The sequence below is a fragment of the Hippocampus comes genome, unplaced genomic scaffold (assembly GCF_001891065.2).
Source record: "Hippocampus comes isolate QL1 unplaced genomic scaffold, H_comes_QL1_v1.1 scaffold230, whole genome shotgun sequence".
NCBI classification, from domain to species: Eukaryota; Metazoa; Chordata; class Actinopteri; order Syngnathiformes; family Syngnathidae; genus Hippocampus; species Hippocampus comes.
This window is the reverse complement of record NW_017837215.1, coordinates 327003-354667: the sequence shown is the minus strand read 5'-3', so window position 1 is coordinate 354667 and position 27665 is coordinate 327003. Positions and strand designations below refer to the sequence as shown.

At 41.0% G+C, this 27665-nt stretch overlaps 1 protein-coding gene across 5 annotated transcripts in view; it reads right to left on the bottom strand.

Annotated features, from left to right (window-relative positions):
- Positions 1–27665, bottom strand: part of LOC109508967 (unconventional myosin-XVIIIa-like) — a 54915-nt gene that overhangs the window by 20151 nt on the left and 7099 nt on the right. For 2 of the 5 annotated variants that reach the window (XM_019858912.1, XM_019858908.1), the window contains exons 2-21: positions 22540–22596; positions 21963–22050; positions 21754–21860; positions 21496–21672; positions 20016–20226; positions 19780–19922; positions 19596–19696; positions 19127–19190; positions 18534–18678; positions 16863–17033; positions 16017–16107; positions 15452–15644; positions 11676–11762; positions 9616–9754; positions 7508–7667; positions 7245–7431; positions 5904–6129; positions 5649–5758; positions 4892–4957; positions 2627–2755 (exon numbers count right to left, since the gene is read on the bottom strand). In XM_019858912.1, coding sequence (XP_019714471.1) covers positions 2627–2755; positions 4892–4957; positions 5649–5758; positions 5904–6129; positions 7245–7431; positions 7508–7667; positions 9616–9754; positions 11676–11762; positions 15452–15644; positions 16017–16107; positions 16863–17033; positions 18534–18678; positions 19127–19190; positions 19596–19696; positions 19780–19922; positions 20016–20226; positions 21496–21672; positions 21754–21860; positions 21963–22050; positions 22540–22596 — 2652 coding nt within the window. Of the gene's footprint in view, positions 1–2626; positions 2756–4891; positions 4958–5648; positions 5759–5903; positions 6130–7244; positions 7432–7507; positions 7668–9615; positions 9755–11675; positions 11763–15451; positions 15645–16016; positions 16108–16862; positions 17034–18533; positions 18679–19126; positions 19191–19595; positions 19697–19779; positions 19923–20015; positions 20227–21495; positions 21673–21753; positions 21861–21962; positions 22051–22539; positions 22597–23636; positions 23664–24537; positions 24610–24718; positions 24803–26467; positions 27227–27665 lie in introns of all 5 variants that reach the window. The other 3 variants (XM_019858909.1, XM_019858910.1, XM_019858911.1) reach the window with 3 other exon arrangements.

Genomic DNA, 27665 nt, shown 5'->3' with positions numbered 1-27665 from the left:
ACCGCAGCGTGCTTGAGTCCAAAATTCAATTACTCGTACAATTCTTGAGCTGAGTGTTTAACCGTCTCTCAAATGGCAAGGATGAAAACTGAAAAGAAGGGAATGTACAATGCCGCGTTATAACAGTCGGATAGTTGGAGGAATGTTTCTTTCTACCTATTTGTGCTTCATACTGCTCTGGACGCAAATATGTGACAATATTTACTGTATGTTTTCGAGGCCACCAGAAGGACAAAACTCACAAAGCAGCAAATGACTGCTGCAGTCAGTCCTGTAAAGCCGTGTTTGTCCTTGACAGACAAACGGACAAAAACAAGATACAAACCCATGTCACGTGGGCATGGCACGTCCTCACATGCCAGGCGAAATCAATCAACGGACCTCCTGTCACATCATCATCTATCAACAAACATCTCGCCCTCATGCCACCTGGACTGTTCAAACACGAGCGAGATTGTGGGCCGATCCACTTTTCCCAACGTGAGAAGAGATTAACAGCAAGGGTGCATTGGACGCTATTATATGATGATAATCCTCACACTGATCAACGGGAAACATTATAAATCATCTAACATCCACCGCTGGGCTTTTGCTCTTGTGCTCTGTTGCCAACTAACCGGATCAGGGCTAATGTATACGCTAAGGGAATGCCCTGTAGGTGTTAATATCATCTACAAACCCGATCGAACGCTTTCGTTGCAATAAATGACATACATTGTGGTTGTCGTGGTAGCAATGTTTTCAAATTTCATACCGGCTGATGCGTAATTGCGCGTCGTTGTATTTGACTCTTTCACACTAGAAAATTGTTGTTGATCAGTGTCATCCGTCTCCCCGCACACTCGACTCCCACTCACTGTTTGCAACTTGTGATCTGATGAAAGCGCGTGTTGGAGAACGCGAGATGGGTAACACGGCCGTCAATGGAATGGTAAACAAGCTAGATTTATTCCACGGATGAACGAACGTGCCTGTCTCCACCATAAAAATATTGTTTTGTTTTTAATGGAAGAAAATAAATATGACCATGAATGCAATATACATTATCACAATTATAGCAAGGACAGTTTGAATACCCCCCACCCCCCGCGCATCATGAGAATAACCTATAGATCTCATTTTCAGAGCCTTCCTTAACATTCAACACATTTATGATTGCATTTTCTATCATAAAAAGTCAGTGTGATCCGGCAAGAGAATACCATTACCAGTTAAAATAATATGATGACTTAGCTTCCTATTATATCCATATTTTCAGGGGACAGGAGCCATAAGGGGACCGAGGCACGGAAGTGGACACTTTGCAAATTGATTTTATAATTGCACAGTTGCTCAAGCAATTTCACATCACTTCTTGCTGTTGAACTTGAAGATTAAAAAAAAAAAAAAAAAAAAGCATACTAGGCTCTTCGCCCATTCCACCGTGTGAATAATGGCCTTTAAACATAAAAGTGTAAATAGAAGAAAATACGACCGAGCAAGATATCTGCTCACAAACATCATGTTATACTGAATGGCGATTATGAATTTTGAATTCACTTGCTGCTGGTTCAATAATCACAGAGGAAAGGCGGTATAGGACTGCATACAGAATATGGAGGAGGTCCGTGGAGATTGGGTCTATCAGGTGTATGCACGTGCGTGACTATGGGGGAATGGGGGGTGGGGGGGGATATAATTTATTCTACCAAATGGACATTGCATCTAATTATAGCTCATAAGAAGAAGAGAATCCGAAGCTCAGCTTTTTTTGTCAGAAAGGTATTTCTTGAACAATATCTCAATTGTGGACTGCAATCTCTGCGTCATAAAAGAGATTATACTTGTACACCTAATAGGGAACGTGACACGGTTACATATAAGGACAAAGACAAACAAACCACAACACAGCGGCATTGCATTTGGGCGTAATAGAACAAAAACCAATTCGGTTATTGCTCTCTGTGTTTTAGTGCTTGCCGTCTAAAATTGGTTTGTGTTGTGAGCGCTGTTCCGTTCGCCCCTGAGTCTGCCAAACAGCTCCCTCATGGACCTTCATCCGTAGCTTGCCGTCTCATCCATCCTCTGGTGTTTAGTCCTTTTGTTTTACCGCTAGGTGCGCTATTTTGAAAACCCACTCCTCTCGTTCCGGTTCTGCCATTTCAATTCCATTCGTGTTCACAATAGTTTAGTACAAGCACTTGGTGAGTCTGTTTATTTGCGGTCTCCTTGAGTAATTCCTAATACTTGTTGATTTGCTGCATTCTTGTCTCCATCTATCCACAGCCGTCGCACAATCAAAATCCCTTTTTACAAGCTGACAGGATGTGTCATGTTAAAGCAGGCCATTGAGATTCAGCTTTTTTTTTTTCGTAATTGCTTGGAGGCTTCCAGCAAAGCTGGCAGGATTGACTTACAAGTGCAAAGCAAACAGACACTAAAATTAGGTCTGAAGAGCAATTCATGGTTCCCAAGGCTCACCCTGTTTGCCTGCTCTATATATGGACGCTCCCTTTATCATGTACTACTTTTGATTGCATTGCCTTGTCATTTCAAATGGTGATTTGGATGAAACAAGGGATATGTTTCACATCCCATCTATTTTCAGTCGGGATGATACTGATAAGCGTGAGGTCATTTTGCTTACCTTTCTCTTTTTAAAGGCTTGCCGTGCCAGATAACCTCGACAAGCAGCTTGGAACAGGATTAAATTTCGCTTGGTTTGCTCATCCCTCTGTTCCTCCAATTTCGCCAAGGTCCCGGCTTTGAAGAATAACTAATACGAAAAAAAAATGTAAACACACAAGAGCATGTTTTTTTAAATTAGGAATAAAATCACACATAAGGGAATGACAATGTACAGCTTTAGCGTTGGTACCAAACTTCATAAAGGACTAAGTTTGTATAAAAGCATGAACTGAGGAGGAAACACACTCATCCAGAGAGAGTTGGATTTTATCTTGGGAATGAAGCTCGATGACACAAATAAAACAATATCTGTTGATCTGGACCAAAGGTAAAAAAAAAAAAAATCTAATAAAATGAAATAAATGTTAAAAAAAAGCCAAAAGAAAGCAGATCTCTGACAGCTTGCACGTATCGTCGAGGGATTAGGTAGGCCTACTTGCACGAAGCATCTGTCATTTTGTTCCATGTTGTCTTCCGTAGCACGGTAGAAATTAAGCAAGGTTCAAATGAATCAACAATGATTCATTATGATAATTTAGCGCAGAATTGTTCAAAAGGTTAAGCAATTCATATTGTTTCAATCCGATGATTGTATTTCCACTGATAAATGTCTCAATCATTCGCCAGATGCATCGTGTACTTGAACAAATAATTGGCTCATCCCAAATTGATGCCTCCATTTTTTTTCTATTCTGCGAAAAAATAACAAGTGCTGCCACTTGGTAGCCGCGTTGAACTTTAAGATGGTATCTGATAACGCAACGTGTTGCAGTACACTACATAATGTAGAATAATGCATTTTTACGTACATATTCATTCGTTATGTGTCACGATATACTGTTAGGTATTATTTTTTTTTTAAATGCTAATTATCCCAAATTTACACCAAATGCATGCCTAGTGCAGCAGAGCAGAATTAATAACTGCCACTATTTGAGGACAAATGGCAAATTCAAGCACGATGAGGATCAGTGCACCGATTTTCAGCAAATTAGAGTGACACAGGAATTTCGCAATACTTCTATGGATATCAGATTCTGTCCTATCAAAGCTATCGTTCCGCTATAGTTGGATGTGTTTCTTTTGTTTTTTTGATGCTTTTGGTCTTTTGTTTGTGTGGGTGATATTACCATGTAGGTGAGACAGAAGTTGACTCTTGTTCAGTTGTGAACAAACTATTCTTTTCTCATGCCTTTTGAGAAATTATACTATATGATACGAGTGTGACCATGATGTCAGTGTTTTGGAGAAATTTGGAGTATTGAGAATATTTCCAAAGGCAAAAAAAAAAAGCATGATGTGAATAATATAATATTTACAAATTGGATTATTGGGATTTTGCAAACACATTTTGATACACAAATGGATCCATTCAAGGATGTGGTCAAATTTAAAACCTTAAAGGTGAGGCTTGAAACAAGAAATTGCTTCCCATCAAGATGAATATGCAACTGAATAAAGAAGTACATTTAGAATAGAACGTCATGCATTCCATTTTTTGGGCTTCTTGAAGACAGTGACGGAAATGTTGATCTTGAAATTGAATCATTTTTATGAAAGTGTGTTCGCATGTACGAATAAGTTGATCAAAATAACCATCTGGTCACTTTTCCAAAATGGTGGACGCTGGTTATATGTTGCTGTTTTTGTTGTTCTTGTTGTTGGTGTTTTTGTATTTGGTTGCTTCTATGCATGTTTAAAATGATCGAAAGGGAGAAGAAGAATCGGGACCCGCAGATGTCTGAGAACACCAATTCGCCCGCTACTAAGTCCTCTGATTTCCCTCTTGGCTGATTGCCACTCTCCTGCTAGGATTAGACCGCAGAGCGCAGAGTGGCGTTTACTGCCGTTCCTTTATACGTTGCTCTACAAAACAAAGACAGGCATCCGTTTGGACGATTTTGCACTCATGACCCGAGGAGAGGGAATTGCGGCAGAAAGACAGCCAGTCAGATCAGACGCACGCCTTTGGAGTTGCAAGTCTCCCAAAGACGAGAGGGGAGAGGGTGGAGGTTGGCAACTTTCCAACATCAAAAAGGTTCTCAAAGAGGGACAGGTGGAATGAAGGACACACACACACCACAGACGCGGGGAATAAGGAAAAGTGTGTGTGTGCATGTGCGTGTGATGTTAATAGGGGTGGAAATGGCAGCGTTGCAAAGTGAAGGTTTATTTAATCATTTAAAAGGTGTTTACTCGTGCTGGATGCTGTGTGACTACTCACCCGGCTCACACCCATGTGGTAACTGCTCTTCTCTAAATCCAAAGACTCAAGCAGCTCCTCCACAGCCTGAAATTAAATGTACACATGGACAGTAGCAAAGACGATTAACCTATGCATAGGAATGAGGACCTTGTGTATTCTAGGCTTGAGCCAGAAAGACCACAACTTAATTACATAGGAGAGCTTCGCCAAAAGAACTGAAGCGCTTTCGTTTCGTAAGTTTCCACAGAAACTCAGCCCGAGTACAATGGCACAGGGGGGAGAGAAGTGATTTCGTCACCCCTGAACCCTATTCTTTCAATCGCTCGCTCATTTTTCTCCGGAAGCAACCTTTTATGTGTTTCTGAATTCTCTTGTTCCAAAGACAAGTGCATTTTGGGGGGGGGGAAATCGGAATATATGAACTTACCCTGCTTCATTTTAAATGACTATGAAGATGTTTCTCATCGACGGTTAACATTTCTACTTTCTTTTCCTTTCACTATAAATGTTTGACTCTCTCTCCACATCAACACGCAGACACTATGAATGCAGCGAGGGTCTTTCGCTGCCCCAGTTCCGACCTGCCTCTTTAGCAGGCACAATACAAATGTGGTCAAGTTGATTAGATCATGACAACAGCTCTTGATGGATGAAGGCTTACTTCTCTGTCAGACGGCTGCTGACAAATCAGGGGCAGATGTAATGAAGCTCCCCTCTCACAACATTAATCTTAACTGTTTGGCCAGTGGCAGCGCTCTCTCGCTGATTGACTCACTCTCTGCTCGTCCTTCACAATGTAATTCCGCCCGTGCTTCTTGGTGAGGTGCGGTGCCAGCACATCAAAACGTCGGCGGAACTCAGAGAACACCATGTGGTCCGGGTAACCTGTGAAGGTCAATCAACAAGAACAACATTTCATTTGTTAGAAAGATAGTCTGAGTGGTGGGTCTGGGAAATCAAAAAATACCTGGTCGTATATTTGTAGAGGAAAGTGGATCTGGCACGTAAGGTTATTTTGCAATGGGCTCACCTTGTCTGTGGATCCGGAGAGCGTCGAGGAGCTTGGATCCCCGCAGTTGAGCACGGAGTAAGGCAACATCCAGCTGCATTAAACCAGAATCTCCACCCTCCCCTTGAGCCTCACTTTCTACACCTTTGAAGAAGGATCCACTCACAGCCTTAAGAGCATCCGCCTTAGGCAATAGGCAGTGAACAAAGTGAATTCTGGACCTGCGCACCATGTCCAGCAGGGCGTCCTGGAACGAAGGACGGTTAAGGGCTTTACTAAGCAACATTCCGTTGTCGAATTAATATCATGATCATTGGTTCCAAACTATTTGGCCTCACACTGTGGCCTGACCGTGCTTACCCTATTTCAAAATAAAAGTAATACTGTTACTGATTTGCTAAAAAAAACAAAAACAAAACGCATGCGAATGCTGAGACGTGAATTCATGGAATTAAGTCAGTACAAAATTTGACAATTTGTCACAACAATCCCCAGATTGAACTCAACTGCACGCAGCATATATTCCAGATCCATTCCAGATTCGATCAGCACAATTGGACTGGACTATTAAGGCAATTCACTTGAAGAACCGATATGATATTTTGCAAAAATCCGATTGGATTATTTTCAAAAAATACAATCTGAAAGACGAAACTACTTTGTATACTAGTAAGATCATTTTTGTTGCTTGTTTCCAAAAGTTAGACTTTACTCAAAAATATGACTTTACCCTGTGATATTATCATTGAAGTGTTTGTGGTATTCCTTAACCGAACTATATGATGCATTTTCTTGAGAAAAGAAAACAATATAAAATGTTTCGTTTCGGTTTTCACAAGTTCCACACTCCAAAAGGAACAGTCCTGTCACATAATTCATTTTATCCATCCATCCATTCTTCAATCTGCTTCATCCTCACAAGGGTCGCGGGGGGTGCTGGAGCCTATCCCAGCCATCTTCAGGCAGTAGGCAGGGGACACCCTGAACCGGTTGCCAGCCAATCGCAGTCATTCATTTTATGTTATTTATTTTTAAAATAACTCACACATTTTCAGCAGTTCAATATGTATATTGTCAGATTAAGATTTGGAAATAGACAGAAATGTAAATTTAGTTTGAGAGTTACAAGAAGCAGATTGCTCTAATTCCATGGAATGGCCCATATAGAACACATTTTGTCATTACCCTCTTTCGCTGATTGACTTCCAGATTTTATTACATTATAATGAGGCGTGTATGCCATTTGTTTCAACTTTCCAAACCCAGAAACGGCTTCTTCCCATATCATGGGATGATCGATTCGCTAATTATTCTATCGTGCTGAAAACCAACAACATTTTCAATTTGGACTGCCACGCTCACCACTTGAAGCTTTATTTGAATGCAGACAGACTTTTTCTTGATCGCGGCCACTCCGGAAGTGAATGTCTTCCTCAGGCTTGAGGCCCGTCGCAAAGACAGCTGGGAAACACCCTCAAGACCTGCGATGGAACCTGACAGAACGGTGGCCCCGCCTGCTCGGCTCATGAACAAAGAGCTGATGATCTTCCTGCGAGAGACGTATTGCGTCAGCCCAATGTTTTTTTTCTTGATAAACCGTATGACAAAAGATGGCTGACGCTTACTTCTGGGAGTCCTGCAGGAGGCTCGTAGCGTTGATTGAGGCAGGATTTTGCTTGGCGTAGTTCAGCCACCCACGGGCATCGTACTCTACCCAGTCAGTCCCGTGACTGTGGCCCAGCAGGAAGTGATTATCTTTCTCACTCTTCAGAAGGAAAGTGTGACCTGATATTGATGTAAGAAGCCTGTGTAAGATTTCATTGTTCCATTGTACTGCGCATAAAGAGAGGTGATAAAAATAAACAGCCTCCCGTGGGAAAATGCATCTTCAGCCTGTCTGCAGGTTGTGTCAATGCAAGCAGAATGTGCTAATTAATCTGGTCTGAATAAAGTTACTGGATATACAATTACTGATACTGCAATTTAAAAAAAAGATTTTTGTTTAAATCTCATGAAGTGGGTACGCTGTGAGCCGAACTGATGGCAGTTTTTTTTTTTTGTTTGTTTTTTGTTTTTTGGTCAAAATCCATAAAATTGCCAACTAAATAGTACCGCAATGAGACTCAATGGTTGCATGTCAAAGAGCTTTGGCTGATGAAGTCATCTTGAAATCTGCCTTTATAAAAAGACCTTAAATGAGATGCTTTCACAGGGTGTGTTTGACGGTGAAAGAAAGAAGAGAAAAAAAAAAATCACACTTCACGCCTTCAGTTCTTTGAGTGCTCCTGGGAGAGCACTCTGCATGGGCTGTAACCATGGCAACTACGGTCGAACAACAATAACGCAGCAAGGACTTTTGTGGCCGGTCAATCCGTTTGATGGAATTTTGTGTCAGCTATTAATGCTGGGATCATGCTGCTGGTTACATTTTATGACATGGTAAGGCAAGAAGCGGAACATCCTGGACACAACGGACAATTAGACAACGCTCCGGAGAAAAGAAATTTCATCTTGGATTGGCACCAAAAAATTCTGCCTTTCCTCTTTTCTATATAACTGAATGTATATTGTTGTGACGGTCGTGAATAAGGGTCTCGAAGTGCACTGGCTTATATTCGGGTGACCTTATCTAACGTGAGAATTATTTTTCAGAAGGACATGTTGAAGTTGTACACCACTTAAGCCATGATAATAATATTAAAACAATCCATTTCTGACCGTTGCCATCAAAGATGAGCGTTATTATTCATTTGTTGGTTTATTAGCAGGATTACACAAAAAAACTACAAAAGGAATACAATCCATTTCTGACCGTTGCCATCAAAGATGAGCTTTATTATTCATTTTTTGGTTTATTAGCAGGATTACACAAAAAAAAACTACAAAAGGAACTTCTGTGAAATTTTGTAACCTCCTAACTTTAGGGGGGATCCATGTAAAGCTGCAGATAGAATCCATCCACCCGGTCTCCGATTGCGTATCCTCGCTTGGTCGCATTGAATTTTTCGCCATTAAAGTTCACCTAAATACAGGTTCAGCAGATGGAGTTGTACATCCAAAGATAAAGTTAAACAGAGGCGCATGCAGGTAATGGTTTCTCATCAAATAAGTCAGAGTCACGTGGTGGGTGTTTTATCCTTGCTGGAGGTGCGTTATACGCCTCTGCTGAGTGCTAGTTGTAATTAAGAAGCTTCGATAGAGGCTGCTTGTAGCGATTGTATTATAAACAGCAATTGTATTTCATTTATTTACTCCGCTTAATTATTTCGACAAAGGATATATACTCACAGGCACAGATTTAGACAGATTTGTGAACAATGGGAGCAAATCAAATTGATGCCTTATAGGCAACAAAAGCTACAAACATGTTTTGCTCGTCTAACTTGTCTTGCTCTTACCGACCAAACAGAGGCCGGAAAGATTGCGGGGCAATCTCTGTGGGGAACATGAAGTTTGATTGGTTAAAGAAACAATTCCATTGCCAATTTAATTTAAGTTACATCGGCCGGCGCAACTGATTCTGAAAGTCGTCGGCAGATGGGATTGACATAGATTTCTGGAAGGGAATCGCAACAAAATAAAAAGAGTAAACTGTTTAGAATAATTTCACGGAGATCACCACTGATTGCACATCACTTGTTTGTGCCGGTGTACCCAATATTGTGACGGGTGAGGATTTTTATTTATGCCATATACAGTGGAAAGCTCTCATTGTTATGGGTGCTCGACTCACCTTTGATCTCGCCTTCAGCAGGGCCGTAGTAACTAAAAAGGCGAGCCAGCAGGCTTTCCTCTGATGCCCCAGGCTGCAGAACCTCTTCCTCCATCAGCCACAAAAGCCCACGGGCCTCATCTGTTCGGCCGCTGCGCACCTGTTCAATTGGACGGCACACACAAACAAAATCCCGACTGCAATATTTTTTTCTTTTTTTTCCCAGAATGATAAATCAATTCATAAGCTCACATTCCCAGATAATAAGTACAAAAAGGGAAGAGTGGTAAATAGGCAGAATAGTTTAGCTTGACTTTTTAAATTCGCTTTAATGCAAGATGTTCTCTCAAAGTGTCATGTTTTAAGAGTGCGGCTGACATTGGAAATTAAAATTTAAAAATAGTTCTCCTGCGCCCCATCCTGCAGTGTTGATGATATAACAACAGCATCTGTGATGATAATAACAACATATTCAGTGAAGTAATTTTTTTATTTGAAATAGAAAGACAGACCTTTATAAATTGAATAAAAAAGGAACAGAATGGATTAATGACTTTCACATCCAAGGCTTTTTTAAGATGATCCATCCATCTATTTTCTCTACCACTTTATTGGGGTTGCGGGTGAGTTGACTTTGGGCATACCCTGAACTGATCATATACAGACAAACAACCATTCACACCCGTAAATTCACGCCTATGCACAATTTTGAGTCTTCAATTAAGCTAACGTGCATGTTTTTTTTGGAACGTGGGAGGAGATCGACGTACCCGGAGAACACACAAGCACGGGAAGAATATGCAAACTCCACACAGGAAGGCCAGAGCTGAGATTCAAACTCCAAACCATAGGACAGACATCCGAACAATTCATACAATCTGCCCCCGTATTATGATACCAAACTAATATTTATTTTCTTTTTGCACTTTCTAGCTAAAGACTCCCACCAAGGTCATTCATGTGGAAGTGAATTCAAGAACCAATTGTGCTTTTGTTCCACTGCTCGGTCCAAAAATTGATACAATGTGAATGTTGCAGTGGAAAAACATTGTTGTTTTTTTTTAAAAATCTACCTTTTTGTGCAACTCTGCAACGCTATCTAATTGGCTGGCCTTGTGTCACAACGCATATTTCCACCCGATTTCTTCTAAATTGGACCAGCAGTTGTTGCTGACAATCAGACAGATAAACAAAGCAACAGGCGCAGCAGAAAACAAAAACGGCTGCTTTAGTCACTTCTGTTGTATGCATGAAAATGAGCTGCGGAGATAATGATCTCCACGCTGCAGTAATGTCTCTGCAACCCGAATGCTTCCTGGAAAGAAACCCAACCCACCAAACTAAAATCGGTTTCAGCGCCTATCAGAAAGTGACATTCTTATCAGCAGTGCGCGCTACACTGACTGCAACACAAAGTATCAGTCTGGAGGAGACAGCTGACAACTTTGTGGCTTTCAGTGAACGGTGATAAAAAAAAATAAACAATAAAAAAACTGAGCCACCCCCCCCCTTGCAACCTTGAGTCATAAAAAAACATCTTTGATCAACAAAGCATCATGTGAACTCCAAACAGGAATGGAGGAATTGTTGCTGTTTTTCCCAAGGTGTTGATCAATGGTCCATTGCCTCTGATCACAATCCCATTAGAGTGTGGATGAATTAAAGAGCAAAAACACTCAAATCAAAATTCACTCCAATAACACCAACATGATCTATGACTCTCTAAATTCTCACAATTTCTGTTTCCATGGTGCAGATCATAAGCAGCAAAGGCCAAACATTGATTCTTCTTCGTCTTTTGAATACCATGTTCTGACCTTTTTTTTTTCTCTCTCTCTCTCTCTCTCTCTGCTCCTACCTTCCCTTTTTTTTAAACCCTCTGCCAAACAACTCATTTCAGTATTTGAAGGCCACATAAAGAAAACTTCTGATGCCCTGAGATGATATTTGTTTCTATATGAAAGCACCACCGATGGAATCCCGGAAAAAACCCCGACAGACCTTGAAAGGTGATCGAGTCCCACTGGTGTTTATGAGAAAGCCTGAATAGGTGAGCAGATTTGTCTCAGAAATAAACTTACAAGTGCTTGGCTCGATGCTTGGTCCACCACCGCCACAGAAAAAGATGTGTCAGGTTCCGTGTCATCGAGGGCAATCTCAATGTTCTCCTGGTGGAAGAGACACATGCTAAATGTCAAGGAAATGACCTTTTTGTTTGGACAATATCAGACGTATTTCGCCCTGTATACAAAATGCCACAATAAATAAAGAACAATAAAAAATAAATGAAGTAAAAACCCCACACAAATGACAGCATTAACATTCAAGAATTACATATTAAGATGGCGGCCAGCTCACCTTTGATCTATTCTCTCGTATTGTGTTCGGTATGTGTCATATTAGCGTTATACTTGAAGCGCATCACCTTATCGTTAACTACTATGACAATTCCAGTGTAATAATGCAAAGAAATGTATTTTGCCAATTACCTGCTTCTGCATATTTGAGTCAAAAACAATTTTGTTGTGATTTTGCAGTGACATCGACACGAGACAAATGATTTGAGTTTCGAAGCAGATCAGCAAAGGTATTGGCTTGGCGTTGGCGTTTCTCAAGGCTGCTCTCAAGATTAACGGGATCCTCATGGGATGATGCTTTTATGCTAGCCAGGTATAAGCAATTACAAGTCACTTTGTGCATCACATTTTCTCACAGCAGGCCACTGGACAAGAGCTTACCAGGGCGGATATGTACTGTTAGTAGGTATTAGAAGGACCATAAGGATTATAATTATAAGGATTTCTGGTTGTTCAATTAAAAACAAATCGTCTGGGCCTTTAATTCAAATTTTAGAAAAAGGCTGATGACAATTAAAATGTAATTAAGATGTGAAGAGGCAAACTCATACGGAATGTGATGTTCTCTCTGGTATCAATTATGCTTAATTTAATTGCATTCTCTGGTACCAGAGTTAGAATGGATGAAGCTTGTTACTGCTATTGTTACAGCTTCAGTTCCACAGGAAATCCATGGTGAATTATTCGCATTCGCCGGCATCGAAGAGAACACTCTCTCGCAACGGGGAAAAAAAAAAGTCATCCAATTCCACAGGAATGCTTGGAGCCATAGCCTCCACGTGACCCCAGATCTCCAAATGAATGTTGTGTGTCACTTTCTTAATGGATGTCAAATTAGAAATTCTAAATGAAAGAGGTCTGGTAAAGAGACAGACACTTTTCAACCGCTGTCGGAAGCAGCAATCAAATTAATTACAAATCCCAACTTCCCTGTATTTTCTTATCTATTCCTCCTGAAAATTATATTGCCCTTTTCAAATGTCCCAGGTGGCTACTTGCTGTTCCCGCTGAACAAAGATCTCTTTGAAATGTTGTGATTTTAAGTACCGGTAGTAGTAGTCTGAGTAAGATTATATTTGTAGTTTTGTGGTCTTATTATATCCCAAATGGTGTCACCATTTGGTACGCAATGTCTGTACGTATTTTCTAAAATGTCTTCTGTATACAAAGAAAGGAAAAATGTTAAGGATGCAATTTCTGGAGCAGATGCTAACATTTCAAGGATCATGTGGAGGCAAGTAATGATAAATTACCTTGTCGAGAGCAACAAAAAAAAAAAAACACACACACAAGCACCTTACAGGCTGTATACTGGAAATGTGGGGGGAAAACTGTTTGCGGGGCTAATAGTGCGCACATGACAGATGCCAGTGTTCAAGTTGACTGTGTGTGTGATGTAGCTTAAATGATTTTCTTTTCTACTGTGGAGATGCAATATGCAGTGGGAAGACAAAGACAATTCGACCGGCTGCGATATGCGACAGCTTTTAATTCTTGAAGCACAAAGTCCATTGTGTGCTTGCATCACTTTTTCAACCTGCCTGTCATTGCAATTATTGATACAGAGAGGGGTTCAAAAGGAGTTTGACCCAGTTTCTCTACAATGGCGTCACGGCACCTTATAGTCTGCAATGCACCGACAAAGGAGAATTATGCTACACACAGACATATGCGGTATTTCATTTTGCTCCACTTCTTTGTCACCCAGGCGGGAGTTGAGGGCGGTGAAATGAATGGAAAATCCCAGCTGCCATGTTCAAATCATCGTCAGTGATTTGTGGTTTAGTGTGCTGTCCCATTTGTAAGATTAGACTTAAAAAAACAATTTGCCTTGAAAAAAAAAATTATTTTTTTTTCAATTGAGAGGTATTCATTTAACCGTACTACAGTTGTTGTCGTTGGCAGGGCTGTGTCTATTATTTCAGTTATCTATATGATCAAAATCCTAAAAACAACTCTTTGGGATCATCGACACTATTTTCAAGTGAAACGTCACAATGTGAATGTTGAGAGAGAGTATAAAATTGATTTCGGACAATACCGTTAGCTGATATGTCAAAGTATTAGAACGGAGGATCTCAAATTCAAATGTCAAAGCTAAATTCTCATCAACATGAAAGGTCAAGGAAAGTTGGTCGTGACAGATGTTTTCAATAGACCTGCCGGTACAATAGTTGGTGGTGCATCCAAAATACGCTTTTATTCTGCTCGAAAAGCCGACTGGATGTGCTATCATTTTACAACAATAACCACAAAATGGGGGAAACAAAATGAAATTCATTGTTACACTGCTTAATATGAGGAAAAAAAACCCCGGAAAGACTTTGCTTTACTTGACCACAAGGACATTGCTTAGCAATTTCTGAAACCGTATTTTTCTAAATCCTTCAACCGAAGGTGATGTTTTTTCTTCAGCAATAACAATTGCTATCTTCCTCTCTATATACACAGTATCATCCAATTTTCCTTTTCAAAAGCATGCCCAACGGAGTTTTGTCGACCATGGTGTAGTCACGAATCGTTTGCCGTTGTTGTTGCTGAGTGACATTGGTATGTCGTTCATGGTTACAAACATATCTTGCAATAGAGATGGCCCTCTTCTTCTTTCAGTTTTTTTGTACTGATTATCTTTCTCTGAAGCTTCTTTTTGGTCGATACACTGCTCTTCTCTTGCGGGTAAAGTCACAGTGGCGTGTTCATTCGGTATTGTGCTCCGGTGCGATTATCTTGCGGAAATGGTACTGTAGAAAATCACCAAAACGAATCCTCTAAGTAAGTGACAACTCCCCCCAAAAATTGTCACCGGGAGAGTTTTGTGGGTGTATTGGTAGAGTTGAGCAAACCTGCTAATTTTGAGCTAGCGCATGTTGGCCTCATCATTAGATTCGTTGGGAACTGATCAAACCCAGAAGATTACGCTTTGGTGAAAAAAAAAAAGCTTTTTATGTATTTTTCAATTAGGAAGCAGTTGTTTCGGACTTTGTTTAGGCTCCCCTGAGTGCTATTCCAATAATTTTTTTTAATGCAGAATTGGTGATACACCTCTTTTTTTATTTCATCTCATTAGATGTGTACCAGGCAGTGAAAGGATTTAACTTTTTAATGACACTTCACCCGAGACGAGCAAAAAACATGGTAAAGTACTTTGAATAATGCAAAGAGGGCCAGCAAAAAAATAAAAAATAAAATCAATCCCTTACAATAGAGTAACACTATTGTGTTGTGCTGCCGGTGGGCGTGTCTCCCCAAGGCTTGTGTTGCGAATGTTTACACTTTGATCTCTGCAGAAGAGGTGAAGCCTAGCATCGCTAATGAGAAGGTCTAACACACGAACCACTTTGGCTCGTCACATCTCGCGACAGGTGGGACAGATAGAGAATGTGATTTGTGAAAGCACGCCGCACTGGGGTTGATGTATCATGTGAGAGAACGAGCAGACGAAGGGAAGATAGAAAATGGATAAGATGAAGGCTGAGCGTACAGCTTTCACATCCTCCCACCTCCTTGTATCTCTCCAGCTCCTGAACGAAGGTGCGCTGGTAGAAGAGTGTCTGCAAACGTTCTTGGGTGTAGTTATGGCATAGGTCGTCAAACGTTGCGCCGCGGTCGTGCTTTACCAGCCTGGGGTTTTGAAAACCCGGTGTGTCCATAATGAGAAGAGAGCACAAGGGAAGCTGGCCGGATTTCAAGGCCCTGAAGCAAGAAGAGAAAACAATACTTTACACAATGATTTATTGATAACATTCACCAAAACCACCCCAAGCTTTAACCTTAGCGCTTTTCACTCCATCCCAGCCCTTCCCAAACTTCGTGTGGATTCTTTTTTTTTTTTTAACCTAAAACCGAGTCTTAGCTAAAGTCTTATGCATTTTAAATGGAGTGATGAAAAAAAAACCTGGTTCTATCCTCTCTTCAAAACGTTGCTGTTTTAAATAGAATAAGCATAAATGATACGCAAGCCATTTGCACTGCATAACAGAACAGTCGAAGGCATCACATTATTTTTATTTTATTTTTTATTTTTTTGTATGATACCCACTTCAAAACTAGAGAAAGAATACTAACCGGTTTATTAAACAAATGAGGATAGTGAAGAGTTCAGAGTACAGCCCAGTGGCCATGGCCTCTAAACAGTCCATGGCTGAAGTCTTTGATCCTGGTGTGAACAGCAGTTACATGCGCATCCAAATCACACAATAAAACAGAAAAAAAAACAACATAATGAGTTGAATTATAAGAAGCAAAACGTTTTACCCAGTAAATGCGGGACACATTTGCACGAAAATGGTCACATAATAGCATGTTGAGTATATGACGCTCAGTGGCAAGAAGAATTCAAATTGTTGCTGAAATGATCTCAGTGAAACTGTCATTTAGGCTTCGGATGCTCTTGAATTCCACGAGTCAGAGTGTGCGTTTATGCTGGTGCAAAATAGCAATCGCCAACTGTTAAGTTACCCTAATTGACTCCACTATCTCATAAAATGGTGAGTTTCATGACACCCAAGGGATATTTTTAAGAGTGCTAATGCATCCAAGACTGGAAGGTCATGCTGAAGGGGGGGTTGTTACAGAAAGGTGAAACTGAGGTCAATTCTGTCCTGCGCTGTATTCAAGTGTCCTTCCAAGTGTTCCACTTCCACGGTGGTCAGAGAATGTGAATAAAATCAATGCGTGACAATTATGATTTCAAGGACAATGAATGACGAGAGGATCCAAAATTGCTTGTCCTCACGTAAGAGTGTGTACTTATCCGTCAATGCCCATTGTTAAGCTGCGGTTTTCATTACTAAGATAAGATTTTCTCGCCCCTAAGCATGCAGTTTCCCTCAGGTGAAGGGGGAAAAAAAGCTTGTGGTTGTGTTGCGGGGAATGAATGTTGGCGAGAAAGTGGATGCATGGCGGGTGTACCTGCATCCGATGTGCCATTTTCGTCCAAAGTTTGGCGGATGCTGCCGGCTCTGGGCAGGGCGCCCTTGGCCTGGTGCTTGAAGATGGAGGAGGAGAGCTCCTCCAGGGTACAGCCCAGCAGGTATGCTGCCTTCTGGGCCCACTCGTGACGTGCAAATTGTTTCCTGCCAGCTGAGAAGCATGCATGAAGACCTTCATTAGCCCTTCTGCCAGCCACACGTTTGCACATGGCTGGTCTTGTATTTGCTAGTAATTCTGTCTCTGACACTCTGGATAATGTCACTGGCAGAAGGAGGCCGAAATAGCTCAAGAGCGCATGCAATAAAATGTACTGAAAGCATGTATTGGCCGTGAATACAAAAACATACGTGTTCAATGTAAATATCTCAGCCATCGTCTTCAGCCGACTATTCTTCCACTTACAGCTTTATATGATGTTTGCCCTTGACTAAAGGTGGCATATGCACATAAAAAGAAAACATTGCAACAATAACAATTTTTACTTTAACCCCAAGACTAGAGAAGTGCTGCTTATATTTGCGCAAACATCCGTTTTAATGGCCCGTGAATTTATCTTCTAAGGCTTAAGGGAGGCACTGGGTGAATTCACACAGCGAGAGAAGTAGCCGTGGCGCTAGTAGATTTTATCCAGCCGACAGATTCCCTGCAGGGTCAGTCATAAGCAGGAGGGTTGCACAGACATGAAAAGACATCACGTATCTGTAGATGCTAAATATTCCATATTTGCTTTAATCAGTGATTTCTACTACAATTACTTTCATTCTGGTTAACTATCAAGGTGAGGAAATTTTATTTGGCATAATAATTAAACATTGCTGAAAAAAAGGTAATCACATGAGCAGTAATAATCAGACATTAATTATCACGACTTTTACTTTGGAGATCATTGCTGCCCCCTTGTGTTAGACTGCCGCATTGCAAATGCGTACAAACTACACAGTGTCATTATTCATTCATTATCGATAAAGTGGACAATTCCTTTCGGAATAAAGTCTGTCTGAATGAGTTTACCTTATAAAAAAAAAAGCAATGCTGACAAAAAAAAAAAAAAAAAAAGGATTTTTATTTCCCTGTAAACTTTGGCCAAACCCCACAACAATAACAACAACTTCAGGATATCTACTGTTTACCTTGAGATTCCGTTTTACTCTCCTAAAGCAAGAAAAACACAACTATCTTACCCAAGGTTTCATCATAAAGTATAGCTTAAAAAATAGAGACGAAACCTCAGGGTGAAACTGACTGCTTCTCCCAAGGTCCATTTGCATTACAAGACAACACTTGCCAAGTCAACACTTGGATTTTTTTTTCCTAACGTGCACCAGCCTATCCAGATTTTTAGGGCATGCACCGGTTCTTAATGTGATTCATTACGATTCATTGGAATACGTTTCTTTCTGGAAAATCAATACAATCCAAATTCCGGTCTAACTGTGCAATCCAGAGTACGAGACAGTTCAGTGATGAAAAATACATAATGCGTAGCACTAAATGAAAAAGGGAGGGCAATTATCTTCATAAAGGAACGGTATTGGATTTTACGCTCAAAATGTGAGCAAGAAAGGCCTCTTTTTTCTTGTGCTGATTAGAATTGCCTTTTTTTACTTTCATGCACAGCTACATAAATGCAGTGGATTTCAGGAAATGTACCTTTCGTTGCCCCTGCAGCTCCCAGGTGGTAGATGGCCCCCAGGACTAGCCAAAAAGCTCTTTGTTCATCACTAGTGACCCCCAGAACCTTCATGGCTGCTTGCAGCTTGGAAAACTGCTGGGATGACCGTTGCTTTTCCTCCACCTGGTGGACATCGCAACACAATTTACCGAAAAGAATTTTTGTTTTTTACGAGCGACCAGGTATGAAGTTTCACATGCTGTGAGTATCTTTATTTGGTTGTTTCTAAAATTACAAGATGGCAACAAATAAGTTATGATGCTTCAAATGGGCAGCAGTAGCTCGTCTGTAAGTAACGTGAGCTTTTGAACCGTATGTTCATGATTCAACTCCCGCTGCGGACATTATATAACCCACTGAATGTTGGAGAGATGCTAGTCCGCTTTCTGATTACTGTTCAGGCACACTTGAGAAAGGTAGAGTGGAAATTCAATTTCCCATTCAGGGATTTTAATCAGTACAATAAATTAAATATGACTACTCATAGTTTAAAAAAATACCTGCTACATATAAAATAGCAGTCTGTTTCAGAACAAAAAAAAAGAATAATGTTCTCCATTAAGTAGTCTACCTTTGTCTGAGGCATGATTCCAAACGCGTTATTTTCCGCAAAGTGGTTGAGGTGCAGCTCAGTTCTAATGAGAAAAAAAAAAATCCAAAATGACAAAGATGTTAGCTTTTCTTAAACCAATGCGATCCACTCATTTGATTCAACAGCATAATCTATCTCATAAGAGCTGTATTAAAACCCTGCATTTGCAAAGATGAATCATGAAGTGGAACAAATGAAGAAGAAAAAGAAGAAAAGAAAAATAATATTCATGTGGCCTGATAAGGTAAAAGTTATGTTTAAAATGGCGGGAGCGTCAACAGCTTCCAGTATACGCATAGCTCTTGCGGTAGATGTTATAGATTGTGCAGGTGTACCTAATGTTGTGTCTGCTGAGTGTATATCAACATGATAGATAAGATGTAGTCTGGCTCTATGAAAGACTATGGGGCACTGTGCATCCAGTTGGCCAGTCAGTAGTGATCCATACCTAAGGGAGCTGTCGACTCCGGCCATTAGGTAGTAAAACACGTGAAAAGTGGACTCGCCCTCGGGTCTTCGTGTCACTCTCATCTTTTCCAGGAGCATTGTCTGCAAGGCCGCAGCGCAAATAACGAGACACGGGAGGGGGACACCATACTGATGCAAAATGGATACATAAATAAAAGAAATACCTGGATTGAGGCTGAGGTCACCAGGCCTGACTGGTCAAAATCCAACGAAACAACATGGGAGAAACGACTGGCATTTCCATTCATGCAGCTTGACGCATTCCCAAATGCCTCTAAAACTGTGTACACCGCCTGCCACTTCTCCGCTGCAGACAAATCAGAATGTTGTAAATACCCGGGAAAAAAATGGTGACATTCTTTTATTTTATTTTTTTTAGTCTGGAACCTTTCCAACCTACTGGAGAATGTTTTGTTGGTGCTGCCAGCAATAGTGACCAAGTATTGAATGATGTGTTGACAGTTTGTAGTCTTGCCACTGCCGCTCTTGCCCAGTAAGACTATGGACTGATCCTGGCTAGTGGTCAAGAGCTTCCGATAGGCAGACTGAGCCAAGCTGTAAATATGAGGGGCTGTGTCCTCCCTTCTACACCCTTTAAACATTTGCATCACCTGTAAGAACAAAGACACACGGAAATAGAAGTGAAGAGTGACTCGTTGGCAACCATTTCCGTGCGTGCTGTTCTATTAGATTCACCGTGTAGACAAAGGTATTGAGCTGTCACATAAAGTATCCCACTTAATCATTACCGTATTTTCTGGATTATAAATCACAGTTTTTTTCATAGTTTGGCGGGGGTGCGATTTATACTCTGGTGCGACTTATGTGTGAAATTATTAACACATTATTATATCATTTCACGTTATTTTTACACTAAACCGCAAGAGAGCGCTCTTGGCCTGTGTTGATAAGTCGATAATGAGTGACGTAAGCGATGTAGAATAGGAAGCGCCACATCTTCTACCTCCAGAGTTGGCAGACTTGTTTCAAACAGACACCGAGGATGAAGATTTCATTGGATTTAGTGATTTGGAGAGACACTGATGGTTTGGTAAACTTGTTAGCATGTTCTTTATGCAATAGTTATCTGAATAAGTCTTAATATGAACATACCAGGCACGTTCATTGTTTATGAGTCATGTAACATTAGCTTGTAACATACTTATTCAGCCTGTTGTTCTCTATTTTTATTTTTATTTGCCTTTCAAGATGACATGTCTGTTCTTGGGATTGGATTTTCTCATATAAATTTGCCCCCAAAATGCGACTTATACTCCAGTGCGACTTATGTATGTTTTTTTCTTTATTATGCATTTTATGGCTGGTGCGACTTATACTAAGAAGCGACTTATAGTCCGGAAAATACGGTACATTCGATCCCATTCCCAAAGGTTTAACTCGTGGTCTGTGCCATGAATTCTACCTTTACAAATATTTGCCAAAAGAATGGGTCCTTGCAAAGAGCTCACTGAATTTGGGCATGTTCTGAAATTCTCTTTGAGACATTTCATAGTTTGATGTGAGGGGTATTAGCACAAAGGGGAAAATCGTGCATACAAGCCACCAAACAATCTGACGAATTAATAACTACGGAATTCCAAACCTGGTCTGGCATTAAATCAGCCCCAAAACTGGAGCCTGACATATTGTAGCTGTTGAATGAAATCCTTCTATAATCCCATTTCCTGTAGCATTATTACAGGTATGTCAATGTCCTAATACACCCGTCGATCATCAATCATCCACCTATCAGGCTGTATCATTTGCATGGTAATAACGACAAAGAACACAGCAGAAATTGATTTATCGTTGACACTTTAACGTTCAGAAATACGAATAAAGAAGAGCGTTCTGTCCCATGAATGCTAGCTGCAGCTCACCTTCTCCGAGTACATGGAAGGAGCGCTAATGGGGTTAATGACCACCATGTTGGGCCCAGCATGGGTATGCACCAGGTTACCGCCGTAGCGCTGCCGCAGGGAATGCATCACACTGGACTCGTTCAAGTACTGAAGAGAGGCCAGGTCCTCCGCTCGCTCAAACAACGGTGGGTTTGCCTGACGTTGAAAGTCATGAGAAATTTCACCCGCCGTCGTTTTTGACTGATGTGCTTCAGAGGTGATGAAATGATTTAGTACCTTCTCGACATCATCTTCATCTACGTCTAATAAAGATCCATCACTGTCCAGGCGTATTTTCACCTTCCCCTCTGGCAGACTCCCCGCTTCTGTCTTTAGCAGAGTTGCTGCATAACCACAGCATTAATTCCTCTTGTTATTAAAAATATATGCACCCTGGTAGCTGTATCCATGAAATGAAATGCTAAGAAAAGAGAACCTTTACTCACCCAAAGAAAAACCGTCCTTGTGGACAAGCCACACTTTTTCAGTGTTGTACCAGGCTCTCTCAGATTCGATATTTGTTTCATTCTTCGCCTGTTTAAAAAGGCGACAAATCAAGATTGAAGAGAACTGATAGAAATAACACTAAACGGTCGCAGCCATGACTGCTTCGTTAAAAATTATTGAACTGAAAAGGATCCTTGATGGAAATGTCCAAATGCACTCAGCACAGCAGTCGGTAGTGGGAGTTATTTTTTATCATCTTGTCTTTTTTATACAACCCTCCTTGACGGAAACCTCTTTCAAAGCGCTTTCCAGAGCAAAGAAAAAGGCCTTGAACTCAATGAGAGTCCATGAAACATATTCATTAAAAGATGTCTCAGATTTAAAAAAAAAAAAAAAGTACTCGCAGCTTATACAGGAAGCCTGTACAAAAGATTTCAGATCTAAAGAGGAAAAACAGTAGATACCATCAAAACTCCTTTCTGGTGCACAGTAGGGTATGTGTTCTTATAAACAGGATACTGCTACACGTAATGATGATTAAATACTAAACTAGAAAAAAAAACACAATTGTCTAACCTTTGCTGCTAAGTGTGATGCTTGAAGAATGGCCACGGGGTCCTCAGAAAGCTTTGGCTGGAGAAGGGAAAAAAAATCAAAGTCAATTGAGAAGTCATTAACAGTCATTTCCGAACAGAACTTACACATGACGCAATTTTTTTTCATGCAGAAACACAGTAAAAAAAATTCATTGACCATATATGTAAGGATGAGAGGAATTCAAAAGTCGATCTTCCAGTACTTTGTCACAGCAAACATCTTTAGTCATGATTATTAAGCCAAATGCGGTGCGCTCAATCTATCAGAAAAATGATACCACTTCAGGACAATGAAGTGTCGTTACAAAATCATGTGAGCTCGAAAACACTCGAGGCTGACAAATGAGATTCCATCTAACCCGGGATTGCAAGAATGGTCAGTGGGCCACATGTAGCCCGTTTTTCACTCCGGCCCACCGAGCATTTGCATTTCACGAGTCCTATAATATTGCTGCTGTTAATAATGTATTGCTTGCATTAATGTACTATATCTTATTAGATAATTGTTTAAGTGATTGTTTGTAGTAATTACAGATTGAAGTCGAATTAAAACATATGTACTGTACACAATTTTATGCATTCAACATGTTTTAATTATTGTACTAAATAAACACATTTGGTTGGTTACTCATCAACAAACCTATTATGAAAAAAGATGAGAATGCCTTAATTTTAAATAAACTATTGCACATATATTACTTTTTTTTTTAAACCTCATCTACGAATCTACACAACTTGTGAGCTGATCCATTCAATACCTCCTTGGTTTCAAAACACAATAAGTCTTTCCAAGAAAAATGTGTTATTCACTCTGATGAGCATAGGAAATCACACACTCAGTAAGAGGAAAGCCATAAGATATGTACGGCACATTTCAAATACTCATCAGAATATTCATCATCACAACCCGTCACGTCTTTTCAGACAAAAAAGTCATCCAATGACAGCCATGTTAGGATAAAGACAGCAGGTGGGTGCAGACAAAGCAGCGCATCAAAAATAATGAACCAAAGCCACGATCTCTGGCACAGAGTGGAGGTAGAACACAGAGCTTGCAGTCAGTCACACAGGTTGTACCTGAGAGGATTTGGGTCCTCTCGCACGCTAGCCATTCAAGCATCAAAGACGACGGCATCATGTCGAGATCCAATGACCCGCGAGGGAAGCAGAGAGCAGAAATAACCAGACAATGTCATCATTGCATATCATACCAGTGGGCAAAGTTGAGCACCTCTGCTCCTTTTGAACTACAGCAAAGCAATAAAACAGACGCATTCAAAGGAAGACAAGAAATGCTCGACTGAATCAGTTCAATGCCTTTCCAGCGGCGCAGATATCGTACCGGAACATGTTCTACTGTTTGCAGTATGTTGACTCAAGCATTATGTTAATTTGGGCGTTAATATGCCTGCTCGAGCTTCTACAGCGACATAAAACAATGCAGCCCTTTTGCGACAAGCTTCACAAACAGGGCACATTGGCTGCACAGATAATTGCATCCCTTGCCCTTAATTCCGTGCTTTAAAATGTTCACATTTATCTATTAGACATTGAAAATCATATCATTTTAGATATGATTTTAATATTTATTTGGAGTAAAATATCCTCTTATGAGGAATTACATTGTTACTGTATTTATAAAGATGCTGTTCACTTCTAAAATTGAACTGATGAGCAATCGTCTCCACAGTTACTTCTTCGTTGGCATCTCACAATTATCGTCATGCGGCGTAATGTAAGGTATGCTTCCAAGAAACTTTAAGAAGTCATGTCCAGAATTTGAGAGCCGTGAAATGATTTCACATTGTCAGGGATCATCCCGCTAATTAAAAACCTTTCTGTGAGTGGAAGGTCGGGGACAGCTCAGTGAGTAACATGAGCAGATGTGTCCCTCTCGCTGGGCTAGCATACAGAGTGGCCCAGTGCGAGAAATGGCAAGGGCAGGCGCATAAAACAAGCCGAGGAAGAGAGACCTTACATCATTGCTAGTGACGGTGAAGATCCTTTTCACACGCATGTAATCCTCCTCAGTAGGAGTGACCTGTGAGACCTGCAAATGCAGGGCCAGCAAGTCCATGCAAGAGAATGCATCCATGAATTGTTATTTTTATTTTTTTTGAATGCAGAAAATGTCAAGATGAACACAAATACAAACACACCTGTTCACTCGATGTGGAATGAGCCTGGTGAGATACAACAGGGGATGGTTTGCCATTGGGAGCCACAGTGGGACAAGGGAACTCCTTTACGTAGCAGTTTAACATCATGCACATAGACAGGAATAAATGATCAAGGGATGGACAATGAATGATAGTTTTACATTCTGGTGTGTGCATGTGGTTAGCATGACTAACAGTCAAATGTTATGGGTTTGAATTTGAGCTTGGACATTTTTGTACAGTGTTTGCATCGTCTCCCCAGCCTTATGTGGACATGAACGGTACTTTTAATCTGTTACATCAAACTACACTCGACTTTCTTCTTTCATTTTTTTTTTTTAATCTATTATGGCTTGCTCATTCCATACGCATGGTGACATCTTGAGAGCTGTCACTTGATTCTATTTTACCAGTGCAACGGAACTACAGCTGGAGTTTGAATCCATTTGACCAATCAAACAGAGCCAGGCAGTCACATGACCAAACAGTCTCTGCGGCCTCAGACAGATGCCAAGTTTTCAAAGTGATTTTTATAAAGGATGTTTTTGGACAATATCTGAATTTACACTTTCACATTTTATATTTTTGTCTAGGTTACGTTCATGCGTTCAATATAAAAAATATATATACCGTATTTTCCGCACTAAAAGGCGCACCTAAAAGCCTTCCATTTTCTTAAAAGCTCACAGCATGCCTGAAAATCCGATGCGCCTTGTGTGTGGTCATTGCGGTAATATTTCGACCCCAAAATGGGTCCTTGCTAAAGACATGCTTACAACGCAGATTTCAAACTTAAGCCGATTGGTTACGCAGTTGAACACAGAAATAGAGCAGCGGCAAGAGAGTTCAATGTTAACCAGTCAATGTTATGACTTGCTGTTGGTTAAGTGAACTGTGTCGCTGCTTTATTAAAATGAGTTTTACTGACATCTGATCGTTCTGTTGGCATTTTCTTGAGCGTAGCTCCATCTAGTGGATGCATTGTAGATTGCGTCTTATAATGCGGTGCGCTCAATGTATGAAAACAATTACAAAATAGGCCATTCATTGAAGGTGCGCCTGATAATCCAGTGCACCTTTTAGTGTGGAAAATACGGTAATCACAAGTTACCCACCAGTACATCGGTAACATCAGTAAAATGTTGGTTGGGTGAAGTGAGTTCGTTGGAGAGCCAATAAATAATTGGACATAGCTAAGTTTTAATCACAATTCGTATCCGGACGTTATTTTGATAACATGTTTAGACGTGGTTGTGATTTATAATATAAAAAAATAAAAAGCTATTTTCCTTGCAAGGCTTTGCCTCGGAGAGGGTTCTCCTGGCACAGATGCAATGCTCCACTAGCAAAGAGTGACACTAATGAGTCACAGCTCAATGCCTAATTGCTTACACGTACTGACTGGATTGGGCAACGAGCACACCATTATACCCACTGATGAGGTTTGGACTGATCATAAACAGCGTTGTGCACTCAGTGAGCATTAATTCTAGAAGGCTTCATTATATAGATCTTTCTTTGTCAGCCGCAATGAATATATTTAGAGAGGAAATGTTTTTTGCAACGCTGAGAAAAGAGGAATACTGCCATGAACTTAAAGATGACTCATACGGGATCCATTATCAGGTCGCCAAGACTTAACTTGTGTTTGATGGGTAAATATTATGAGCTGTCGTGTCTCTGTCATTATCACCCAGTATGCTCCACTCAAAGGTTCAGTGGCAAACATGCAGTTCTTTCACTCTGTACCTCTGGTCTCTTCACTGCTACCAGGCGAGGTTTTGGGATGAACCCTGCAGGACGTGCCAGAGGATCTGTCTTTGGGACAGGAATGAAACCTGCAGGCCTCACTAGAGCATTGTTTTTTAGGGGAATCGGACTGGATTTTCTGGCGGGGATAAAACCAGGTGGAGGAGTCAAGAGAGTCTGCTTTGGGGCGGGAATGAAGCCAGCGGGTGGGGCCAAAGGGTTGGGTTTAGGTATGAAGCCTACAGCTGGTGTAAAGGGGTTCGGATTTTGTGGGGCAGTATTTGGTGATGTGCTCTTGAGCACAGCTGCAGATGCGGAGTCCTCTGTTGTGTCCGTTCTCTCCTCCTCTGCTTTTTCCTCCTCCTGTTTGACCTCCTCTTTCATGTCGTCTTTGCGGTCTTGTGTGCGTGTGCGAGGCCGGTGCTCCTTGGTTCTTCCTCTGCCCATGAGGCTGGTCAGGCCCATGGAGATGTCATCCTTGTCCTCCACTGAAGACTTGGTAGATTTTAGTGCAGCGGTGGCTTTGGCAGCTTCGGACACAGCCAGCTGGTTCTGCTCATCTGTTGCTGCAGGAGCGACACGCCTCACAACTCTTCTCACAACCTTCACCACCTTTTTACCGCCGGACTTCTGCCCCTCTCCTGGAGCATCTGGACCACCCATGGCAGCGTTATTGCTGGTGTCTTCTGCAGATGATGCACTCCCTGTGTCTTGCGCAGGTTTAGTAACTGCCTGTGGCTGACTAGCATCTACATTAGGCTGGATGCAAATAGATCAAAACAGCGGTAATGTGGATTGATGACACAGCGAACAGGAAAAAAAAAATCTGTTCAGTCCTGTAGACTAAATATACTGTCTATACGTATGAAGATGTGCAGGTCAGCTCAGTTTGATGAGGAGCACAATTTTGATGGTGGGAACCCTTGCCGGACCAGGGGAAGGGAGCAGGGGATTGTTCCAACATGACTAGTGGTAGCCGAACTTAACTGTACTGCTTGGTGGAAAGGTGTCTTTAAAAGGGTCATTAAAAGAAATGCGTCCGCAATAAATTCATTACATTCAGCAGTTTCAGTTAATTGCTTTTTCCTGGCAAACTGCTGGCTTTGGGCATCACTTAATTAAATGATTCAGGGGACAATGAAAATGCATTTAGCCGAAACACAAATATTTATGGCATTAGTTCATCAACACTGAGTTG